This window comes from Physeter macrocephalus, unplaced genomic scaffold (genome assembly GCF_002837175.3).
Source record: "Physeter macrocephalus isolate SW-GA unplaced genomic scaffold, ASM283717v5 random_51, whole genome shotgun sequence".
NCBI classification, from domain to species: domain Eukaryota; kingdom Metazoa; phylum Chordata; class Mammalia; order Artiodactyla; family Physeteridae; genus Physeter; species Physeter macrocephalus.
The window spans coordinates 106,923-117,443 of NW_021145333.1; the positions used below are offsets into that span (position 1 = coordinate 106,923).

Sequence of the window (10,521 nt, forward strand, 5' to 3'; positions counted from 1 at the left end):
GATCCACTCTGTGCTTTGAGAAAACAGGCCCTTAGATAGTTAGATATGACAGGAAAATTTTTCATGAACCCAAATTCTTGCATCTTCCCATACTTAGAAAAGCCCTAAAATCATGAACTGAGATACCTGTTCCTCATGGCTAGCAGTAACCTTCTGCTGAGACGTATGCTGGATTGCACATACCCTTTAGCCAAAGTCACAGATATACTGGCCTCTCCCACTACCTCTTGGGATCAGTTCCTCAGAGCTATCGAAGGCTGAATTAGACAGCTGATTCAGGGAGGGAGGGAAAAAAGAACTCTATTTTAGAGCGTTGAGTTTCAGGAACTGTTTTAACATCAAAGCGGAGCCTGCTTACGGCAGCCAATGTGATAAAAGCATTTGGACAGCTACTTGGATGTTTTTAAAAACATGTTCACCCCCCCCTTACTTCATTGAATCTCCACACCTACTGTGAACTGAAGAGGTATTTTTAGGACCTTCTAGCACTTTATACAGTTAAAAAACAAAATTCATCCCAGTAAATTTCAAAGATCTAATTGGCTATAAAAGGTTCATGAATCAGGCAGCATGCCATCTCTCCAAAGGGCTACAGTAAGGGAAGGGTTTTTAAAGGCAGGACATGGAAGTCATAAACAGAAAAAAGGAGATTAGGCATAGGTAACCTATCCATGGGGAATGGAAGGGGTCTATATAGCAGATTATCTCATCTTCCTTTGGGGGCAAGAGAGAGCCCATGTGACAGATTGCCTCATTGGTGCTGACCAAAAAATTCCTGACTGACTAGTTAAGACTACATTTCTGGGGGAGGTTGAAAGTTCAGCTAGGTCAGGTATTAATCCCCGGTTTGGGGGCTTGTCCTAGCAATAAGTGACTCCATTTCGAGCCTATAGTTTTCTTTCTAACAATGGCAAAGTTGAAACAAGGAGATCCAGAGAGATGAAGTGACCTGCTAGAATCACAAAGCAGACCAAAGGTCACTTCATTCCAAATCCCCTGGCGTTCCTCCTCATAATGCTACCTTTATATATATATATATATATATATATATATATATATATAGAAATGGGTCTGGGAGTCGGTTCCCTTCCCTTTCTAAAATTGGGAGAACATTTAGGAGCCATCTGCAGAGTTTGGGTGTGGAAATGCTCTCAGAAAGAAAGGATGCATTTTCCCGGTTGTGCGCCTCTTACTGCTCCTCTAACACCCTTTCCCTTTGTGCCTTTTTAGCGCGGAAAGTTTCTCAAAAGACCAGGTGCTCTGTGGCGCCTCTAGAACTACATTTCCCACAATGCCCAAGGAGGCACCACGTAGCTGGAGAACTACATTCCCCGAAATGCCAAGGGGCTTTTTAGAGGCGGATAAGCTTCCACTCCAAATTCAGAGATCCAGTTTACCCACTCTATAGCCCAGATATAGTCACCTCTTTCCCCTTTCCTGCCAGAGACTTCCGTTCCCAGCTCGAACTTCCGACCCCATTCTTCTCTCCATGGGAACGCTTGGGAGAAAAAGGTAATCAGAGGGTAGGGCGCATGCGCCGACCGGCACCAGTTTGGGCTGTGAGGGAGGCCGGCCGGTCCGTGGGCGCATCCCGCCTCGCGCGTGCGCAGACGCTAAACCAACGCCCCAGTGTTGAGGCGCGGCTTTAGTGGCGCGGCTTTAGTGGCGCGGCTTTAGTGGCGCGTTTTAGTGAAGTTGCACGTGAAGAACAGCTGTGGCCGGAGCCCGGTGAGTGCGACCCGAGACCGGGGCTCCGGGGCTGTACCCGGGACTGGGTTGCGGCGGCGGCCGCTACCGGCGGGACCAGGGCGGAGCCGCGAGGCCTGGCGAGCACCAGCGGAGAGGGCTCCGACGTCGCGCGGCGGGGAGACTAACTGGGGACTCGGATCCTCGTTGCTATGCAACAGGGGGCGTCGTTAGTAGGTAACAGGGGAGGCGCGCGTTTCCGGGGAGAAGAGTTCCCAGCGCTGCTCCGAGGTCCGGTCAAGGCCGGGTGGCTGTCAGGCTGGGGGACAAGGCCAGCGCTGAGCTCTTCGCCCCCGCCTCCCGCCCACGGCCCAGCCTCCCGCGGCCCCGCTCCGAGCCCTTTGGGGTACCCCGAAGCCCTGGGCCGCGCCGCATCCCTTGCCGGTGACGCCACCCAGCAAGCTTGGCAGGGGACACGCGGTTCGAAATAGCACATGCATGCCACTGACACCCTGTCTCGGGGAGGCTGGGTCCTGGGGAAGGCGTCGTGCGCCTGGGAGGCTGCCCCTTTGCCCGTCGCCCGGCCCCCAAACAGTTGCTGGGCAGCAGCAGCTGTCAGGGGTTTAGCGGGGGCTGCCCCCACCTGCTGGGACGCTGACTTCATTCTTCTCCGGGGCAGCTTCACCACCCGGTCTAGCAGCTTCCTTTCCACGCAGCTGTGCTTTTCGGGTGGCCGCTGCATATTTGGATCAACTTTAAAATAGCCTCCTCTCCGCACCTCTCCATAGCTCTCCATTACCACCCTCACCGCTTCTTGGCGGGCTTCTAATACTCATTTAACAAGCATGTATTAGTCATTGTTCTGTGCTAGGCGCTGGGGATTCCAAGAAAAGTTAAGTCTGACGAGGAGGTGCTCATAGAAACTGGTAAATGAGACTACAATGCAGTGAGTGGTGTATTGGCAATTTGTGTGCTGCAACGTTCCTATAGACGTTTACAGTTTACAAAGTTCTTGCAGAAACATGTTAACTCCTTGCAATAACTCTTAACCTTGCTTAACCCCATTTTACATTTGAGGAGACTGAAAATCAGACAGGTTAAGTAATAAGACAGAAGGTAGTGGTTTTTAGTGTGTGGCAGAATTGAGCCTGGGACAGAAGGAAGTCTAGAGTCCTCTGTCCACTGCTGCACTCTGGGGGCTTTGCCCAAAGTAGACTTTTCCCCGTGGTGCTGCTAATTTGTGGCAGCTGTCCCGTTATGCATCAGAAATCCCCAGGGAGCTCTAAAAACAAAAGCCTGAGCCCGTCTCTGGGGAGGGTCAGAGTAAGGAAGCCCCGGGGTGGGGTGGGGCAGACCCTCTAGCTTAAACCGGCCCGGGCCCTTCTGATGGGCAACCAGAGTCGAGAACCGCTGCTCCAAAGGGGCAAGTCCCTCAATGATGGGGAAATCAGAGCCGGCAGAGGGTACTAAGTCAGCTGCCCCTCCTGCCACGTCGTGATTCATAGCGCGAGAGGAAGCTACCGGGAGGAAGGAGCCTTGGCAGGGGGTGTGGGGACCGCCCCCCACCCCGCCCCCTTAGCAAACCACAGCCAAACATATGTGGTTCCTCACTACCATAGTTCAAAGAAGCAGTTTCCCCAGCTCAGCCCGTCTCTTCCTGAGCCCCGTTGCAGCTGCCTGAACAAAAGTGGCAGGTCTAGTCCCAATTTTTTGCTGTCCTCATACCTCTTGCTGCAGAACCATGACGTGTGAGCCCAGCAGGTGGGTCATCATCTGGTGGGTGGTCTCCTCGTGGGAGTCTGGATAGTTAGTCCTCTAACTTTGTGATTGTTGATTTGGGGGCAGAACTTTAAGCACCTTGAGGGCAGGGACCATGTCTTACTGAGACAGAGTGGAGGTGTGGAAGGAGCAAAAGGGCAAGGTTTAGATCCTGGGTTCTGGAGTCAAGTCCCAGTCCTGATGTGTGTACTTTAACAAGTCACTTGATCTCTCCAAGCCATTGTTTTCTGAGTAAAACGTGGAGAGTAGCAGTATCTTATACGATTGTTATAGGAGTTAAATGAGATGGTGAAAGAACAAGCACTTTGTAAATTATAAAGCGACACACACACTATACACACCACACACACACAATTTGTTGTGGTTGTTGAGTGCCTGCTGTTTTTCTGAGGTCAGGCATTGCAGGAGGTGAAGACGTTTAAGACATCCTTCCTCTCAGAGCTCAAGACTGCTTTGGCTCCTGGCTACCATGCCTTCTCTTTATTGAAAGTATTTGGGGCTTCCCTGGTGGCGCAGTGGTTGCGCGTCCGCCTGCCGATTTGATCGGGCTGAAGTGAGGAGGTGTAATGGTGGTGGGTTAGACTCTTGCTGAAGAAGACATGAGAAAGATGTTTTAAAGCAGAAACTAACACACCATTGTAAAGCAATTATACTCCAATAAAAATGTTTAAAAAAATGAGAAAGAATCCTGTTAAAGAAAACAATTCGATGAAAGGGACGAGCCAGTTATCTGCTCTCTTATCTGCAAAGGGCACACTCCAGAATCCTGTTAGATTTGGTTTCCGGTGCCCTTTGGAAGGTCAGCTGGCATTGCAATGCCAGCCTCCCCATGGAGAGTTTATTTCAAGGTCCCCCAGCTCCCCTCGACTGGAGCAAATGGCCGCCTGCAAGTCAAGGCTGGCAAAGAACGCAGAAGTCTGCCAAGGGGGCAGGAGCTCATGTCACCCTGACCTTCCGGAAAGGAGGAGACGACATCTGATCCCTCCTGGTGGAGGTCCTTGGATATAGAATCCAACCCAAGATAGCAACCCTGCTCTTTATGTCCCGAGTGTGGTCATGACCCAGATAGACCAGGAACTGACCTATGCTTTCCTCATCTCTGGCCGCTGGCAGGCAGGAACCATCTGGTTCTTGACTTGTGCCAAAAAGAGTAGAAGGCTTCCCAGCCTGAGGTCGTTCCCTGTCAACTGCATGTTTTGCAGCCCTGCTCTACCTACAGGCCTCAGGAGGGACTTAGAGCAGCTGTTTCTGGGCCAGAAAGTGCCCCGAGTGTGATATTTTTATAACCCCTTCTTGGACCCTGCTCCTTCCCACTAAACAAGAATGGGAATATCTTCTCTTCGCTCTCCTTCATCCCGATGGCTCCAGATTTCTGGCCGACTCCCGGAGTGCCCTGGTAACTACAAAAACTTCAAACACATGGCTGCTCCTACCTCAGGGACGTGGCTTAGCCTCTCTGCTCATCAGGTCTGAATCACAGAAACACCCTGGAGCTGCAGGTTCACTTCTGAGCCTGGAAGAGAACGGGATTTGCTGGTGCCATTTGACTTTTCTCAAGCGTGGTGGCAAATAGAAGTTGGAACTGAAAACGTTTTTCTTGGCCGAATCCACGCGTACTTCAATGAGTCGATACTTGTTGGGTCTTAATTTGCCTACAATATCACATTACAGATGAGATCAGAGCACAGAGCGGTTAAGCGAATTGTCACCAGTAATTCATGGAGTGGATTGGTAGATGCCAAGTCTATTTTAGCTCATGAATAATCTATTGTAGGACTTTGCAAATCACTTCTGAGACTGAAGTTGGACAGGATACAACACAGTGCTGTGTGTGAGCGGGTCTGATGTCAGATGCACCTGGATTCAAATCCTGGCTCTCCCGCTTACTACTTATCCTCCCTCAGTTTCTTCATCAGGAAAATGGGGGATAAGAACAATACCTAACTGGTGGGTTGTTGTGAGGATTAAACGAGATAGGTGGCGCATGGTTAACTTTCTGTTAATAATAATAATATCTTGCCGTAAAAGTTGTGCTTTAACTTCTTGCCTACATTGGGGGCTGGGGAGTTGAGTTCATCTCTATATCAGTGGGTCTCAACTTTGCACAGTGGAATCCCCTGGGGCGCTTTTGCAGGTCGAAGCCCGGGCCACGCCCAGATGGTGACATCAGAAGCTCGGGGCTTGGGGCAGAGGTATCAGAACTTTGTGAAGCTTCCAGGTGATTCCAGTGAGCAACCACCTTCACTTCTGCATTTTGGAAGCAGAAGCTTGGGTTTAACTCCTGGCCTTTCTCCTTGGGCAAATGCTTAACTCCTAAGTGTCAGTTTCTTCTCCTCTCTCCCCTTAGTGGCGAGGAGGATAACGCCCACCTCACGTGATGGTCCTGCAGAGCGAGTGGCCTATGTGCAGTGGGTTCTTATTTGAGCACCTAACTGAGCACTTTTCTTTACATCGTTATATAGCGGTAATCCTATTCGAGTGCTATTTTTTAAGGTTTTTTTTAAATATAAATATCAGCTTTATCCTAAGTAGATTATAACCTCCTTGAGGACAAAGCTGTATAGTCTTTTTTTAAAAAATAGATTTTTGTATTTATTTGTTTGTTTTTATTTTTGGCTGCATTTGGGTGTTCGTTGCTGCGCACGGGCTTTCTCTAGTTACGGCGAGCGGGGGCTACCCTTTGTTGCGGTGCCAGGGCTTCTCATTGTTGTGGCTTCTCTTGCTGCAGAGCACGGGCTCTAGGCGCGCAGGCTTCAGTGGTTGTGGCGCGCAGGCTCAGTAGCTGTGGCTCGCGGGCTCTAGAGCGCAGGCTCAGTAGTTGTGGCGCACCGGCTTAGTTGCTCTGCGGCATGTGGGATCTTCCCGGGCCAGGGATGGAACCCGTGTCCCCTGCATTGGCAGGCGGATTCTTAACCACTGTGCCGCCAGGGAAGCCCAAAGCCATATAGGCTTATAATTTTTTTTTTTATGCCCAAAGCACCTAAGACACAAAGGCAGGTCTTCAGGTTTTTAGAACTGGAATAAGCCTTAGAGAGATCGTCTCATCCACCTTAAGGCATTGACTGATACTTGCTGGCTAGTTAATATGCAAGTGGTCAAGAGCGGCATGTGGGATCTTCCCGGGCCAGGGATGGAACCCGTGTCCCCTGCATTGGCAGGCGGATTCTTAACCACTGTGCCGCCAGGGAAGCCCAAAGCCATATAGTCTTATAATTTTTTTTTTTATGCCCAAAGCACCTAAGACACAAAGGCAGGTCTTCAGGTTTTTAGAACTGGAATAAGCCTTAGAGAGATCGTCTCATCCACCTTAAGGCATTGACTGATACTTGCTGGCTAGTTAATATGCAAGTGGTCAAGAACGTGAGAGAGGAACCCGTGAATGAGATGGTTGTGCCCGGCTTAAGTTGAAGTCCGAGTTCTGCCTTTGTCAGCTAACGGGGAGGGGGGTGCTGGGGCCCGTCGTGCTCGGGACAGTGGGTTTCTCGGCCAGTTCGGGCCCTCTGCTGACCCCATGCTTCTCCTCTGGCAGGCCCAGCCATGGTAGGCTCAGGCAGCAGTTCACCACGGGGCAGGCGTCTGTTCGAAGTCGTCCTGATGTTCCTAGTGGTCCTCCTCCTCCTCCACTCGGCGGCATCCCAGTCCCATCGAGACTTTGTGCCACCAGGCCAGCAGAAGAGGGAGGCCCCAGTTGATCTCCTGAGCCAGATAGGGCGATCTGTGCGGGGAACCCTGGATGCCTGGATTGGGCCAGAAACCACGCACCTAGCTTCTGAGGTAAGGAAGGTGTTCCCTGCTGTGGCTCCACGCGTTGAGGATGGAGGAGCCGATGTTCACGGCCGCCCGCCTTGGCTCCGCATCCTCCGTGTGTCACGATCCCTGGGGCAGGGAGCCCCCAGTTCCACAGAGTGAAGCCAGACAGCCCCGGCCTTTTTCACTCTCATTGTTTCATTCCTACCCCAGGGCCTTTAGCTCCACCCCCATCTTTCCCTTATTCCTGCCCTTCCTTGCCAGAAAGGTCGGGAAATGAGCCATCTTTATCAGCCTATGTCACCGGTGACTGTAGAGTCTGGCTTTGGTCTAAATCTGACCTAAAGTCTTCAATTGGCAAAATATTAAGACCTGAGTTCCTTCTTTCACCTTTAGAGGTGGCGGTGAGGATGACTCAGGGTTCTTGGGCAGGGCTGTCTCTTCTACCTAATGGCATCCCAAGCATGCTGGTGCATACTTTTGATAGGTCGTACTAAGCGGCTGAAACAGTCATTTATAAAATGCATGATATAGAAGAGCTGATTGACTCCTTTCTCACTGAAGCATCCTAGCCCTCCACCGATGTTACTTCACACACCTTCATGGTTCCCTGGGAGGCTGGGAGGACCCCAGTGTTACAGGGTGACTACGCCAGGCATTGGATGACCCCCCCCACATGCCCACGTTCACCCACTACTACCACCAAAGTATTTCCGCACATCGGTTGAATTAGGGCCCAGGCGTCCTGGGTTCCAGTTCAGACAGGAAGGAGAGATGGCCCGCCGTCCACCCCCATGCACTGGAAGGTGGCTGTGGAAGGGACCCCTCAGCCAGGCTGAGAAGCTGGTGGAGATGTTCGTGGGCAGCGGTGGTGAGACTCAGAAGAGAAGAGCATCATTAGTCATGGACTCAACTCATGCCCCGCTCTTCCCACAGACCTTGGCTCAGGTGGTGTGGGCAATCTCATCGGCCATCTCTGTGGCCTTCTTCACTCTGTCTGGGGTTGCCGCCCAGCTGCTGAATGCCTTGGGGCTAGAAGGTGAGTGGCCGAGAACTGGTTAGGTCAGCTGGAGCTTCGCCTGTCACTTCCTGTGTGTGGGAATTTATCTTTTCAGGGTCTAGACCTTTCCCCGGCTGTTCAGCATCTCCCAGGTCTCCCCAGAGACGAGCATGAGAGCAGGCTGCCAACTGCCGCGTCATGCTAAAGCCATAACGTCTCACCTAACTGTCACCCGCAGCCCAGAGCGTTACTCGCATTTCATAGATGCGGCAGGCTCAAGCAAGGGAGGTAGTCTGCCCACAGTCAGCTGGGACCAGAGCTGAGATTTAAGCCCTACGAGCCGGTGGGAAAGGATTTTTCCTTGGCGAGGGGGCTTGGCTCCTCCCCCTTTTGGTTCTTGACCAACCCTCTCCTTTCCCGGCACCAGCTTGGCTGATTCTGTGACTCTCTCCCCTTCCAGGAGATCACCTCACCCAGGGCCTGAAGCTCAGCCCCAGCCAAGTCCAGACCTTCCTGCTGTGGGGAGCGGGGGCCCTGGTTGCCTATTGGCTGCTGTCCCTGCTCCTTGGCTTGGTCTTGGCCTTGCTGGGGCGGATCCTGTGGGGCCTGAAGCTCGCCCTCTTCCTGGCCGCTTTTGTGGCCCTGGTGAGGTCAGTGCCCGACCCCTCCACCCGGGCCTTGTTCCTCCTGGCCTTGCTGACCCTCTACGCCCTGCTGAGCCGGCTCACTGGCACCCGGGCCTCGGGGGCCCAGCTGGAGGCCAAGGTGCGGGGGCTGGAGCGCCAGGTGGAGGAGCTGCGCTGGCGGCAGAGGCGAGCGGCCAAGGGGCCCCGGAGCGTGGAGGAGGAGTGAGAGGGACGCCGGACGCTGCCACCTTCGTCATACCAAAGAGCCGAGCCGCTTCTGGGTCGCACAGCCCTCCTTCCGGCCCCCTGCCCCTTTCTTGCTCTGTCTCCGAACCCTATCTCTGCACCAGCCCCCTTAGCCGAGAGAGAGAGAGAAAGACCATGACCCCCGCTGGTCCTCGGGGGCCCTGTCCTCTGTGGTTCTCTGTCTGGGGTTGGTTCTCCTCACCCTTTCTCTGCTCCCACCTGTCTCAGCCAGGGGAAGGTGGGGCCTCCCGCCAGCTTCTGCATCTCCTCTCAGCGGACACCCCCGATCACTGCCAGTGGCTCCCATGACTCAGCTGCTGCCTTGCCTTCCTCCGATACTCTTGCTCTCCTGTCCTCCTCTAGCTCCTCCCCTGCCAAGTCCCCGGCTTCCTTCCTGCTTGTCTTCTCCTTCTAGCCCTGTACTCCAACCAAACCACAGTCCCTCAAGGCATGCCCCTGTCCCCTTCATTGCCCAGCGTGGGGAAGAGGCAGGGCATTTGGGGCCTGAGGGGAAGGGAAGTGGGGAAGTTCCCGCCTGGGGCCCGGGCCGGGACGTACATTGAGTCTGTTACAAGTGCCTTAATCCGAGCCAGCAGGGCCCTCTGCTTGCCCGCTGCCGTACTGTATGTAGGAAACTGCCCTGTAGCTGCTTAGTGTCAAGAGGAAAGTGGTTCCTCTTGGAATCTTGATTTCCCTTCAACCAGAGTAAAAGATGACTGCTTCGTAGGCTTGTGCCTGCAAGTAGGACCCTGCGGTGGCCGTGAGATCCCCTGTGGGGATTTCAGAGACCCTGAAGGAGGAAGGAGGGTTCATCTTCCTGTCTGCGCAGCTCCGGGCGGTTCTCCATCTCTCTCTTCATCACTGCCACCAAGGAGTTCGCTGATCAGTCGCCTAGGAGGAGCGCAGAGCAGACAGCAGAGATGCACCTCACAGACCCTTCCCTTCTCGTGCTCTGCGGCTGCACCCTCCCCACCAGGGCGCTCATTCTTCCTTCGAGGCTTTGGTGGAGGTGGGTGGCCTCCTCTGCCAGGCCCCACGCGTGATGTGAAGAGTAGAGAAGTGCCCAGTTCTTACTTTTGAGGTTGGATATGGAATCACAGCTGCAGTGAAATATATTTTTATCAGCGCTTGGTTGGTTTTAAATAAAGTGCACGCTATTTTATTATCTAGTTCCGGATCAAATGTATTTGCTCAAAGTCTGGCTTGCTTTGATTGCTCCCTCTCCAGCTAAACCCATTTCTGTGGAGCTGCTCAGCTTTCACGACTTCTCTCTGCAGGTGTCAGGTAGTGCGAAGCTGGGAGAAAGGAAGGAGTGCGAAAAAAGGCTGGCACCAGTCACCCTTCCCTCCAGGGGTGTGAGGAATGAGGAGGGCACGCACCCCCATTACCAAACTTCCAGGAACTGACCAGCTCTGTGGCAGTAGTGTACTTGTGGGG

At 53.0% G+C, this 10,521-nt stretch overlaps 1 protein-coding gene across 4 annotated transcripts; it reads left to right on the forward strand.

The window, feature by feature from the left end:
* Nucleotides 1–1,619: 1,619 nt before the first annotated feature.
* On the forward strand, nucleotides 1,620–10,262 carry TMEM109 (transmembrane protein 109). 4 transcript variants are annotated; one of them, XM_028483575.2, is made up of 5 exons: nucleotides 1,626–1,728; nucleotides 5,813–5,929; nucleotides 6,995–7,239; nucleotides 8,149–8,251; nucleotides 8,673–10,262. In XM_028483575.2, the coding sequence occupies exons 3-5, from the start codon at nucleotides 7,003–7,005 to the stop codon at nucleotides 9,062–9,064; spliced, it is 732 nt and encodes a 243-aa protein (XP_028339376.1). In that variant the 5' UTR covers nucleotides 1,626–1,728; nucleotides 5,813–5,929; nucleotides 6,995–7,002; the 3' UTR covers nucleotides 9,065–10,262. The 4 variants fall into 4 exon arrangements, with proteins under 4 accessions (XP_007108265.1, XP_028339376.1, XP_007108264.1 ...); XM_007108203.3 differs by lacking the exon at nucleotides 5,813–5,929 and having other exon boundaries at nucleotides 1,620–1,728; XM_007108202.3 differs by lacking the exons at nucleotides 1,626–1,728; nucleotides 5,813–5,929 and adding an exon at nucleotides 1,735–1,923.
* The last annotated feature ends 259 nt before the right edge of the window (nucleotides 10,263–10,521 follow it).

Excerpts from the sequence above, each read along its gene's own strand:
- TMEM109 (XM_007108202.3), top strand. The coding sequence starts at position 1,899 with ATGCAACAGGGGGCGTCGTTAGTAG. Across the intron at positions 7,240-8,148 it reads CCACGCACCTAGCTTCTGAG|ACCTTGGCTCAGGTGGTGTG; the intron begins GTAAGGAAGGTG and ends CTCTTCCCACAG. Across the intron at positions 8,252-8,672 it reads GAATGCCTTGGGGCTAGAAG|GAGATCACCTCACCCAGGGC; the intron begins GTGAGTGGCCGA and ends CTCCCCTTCCAG.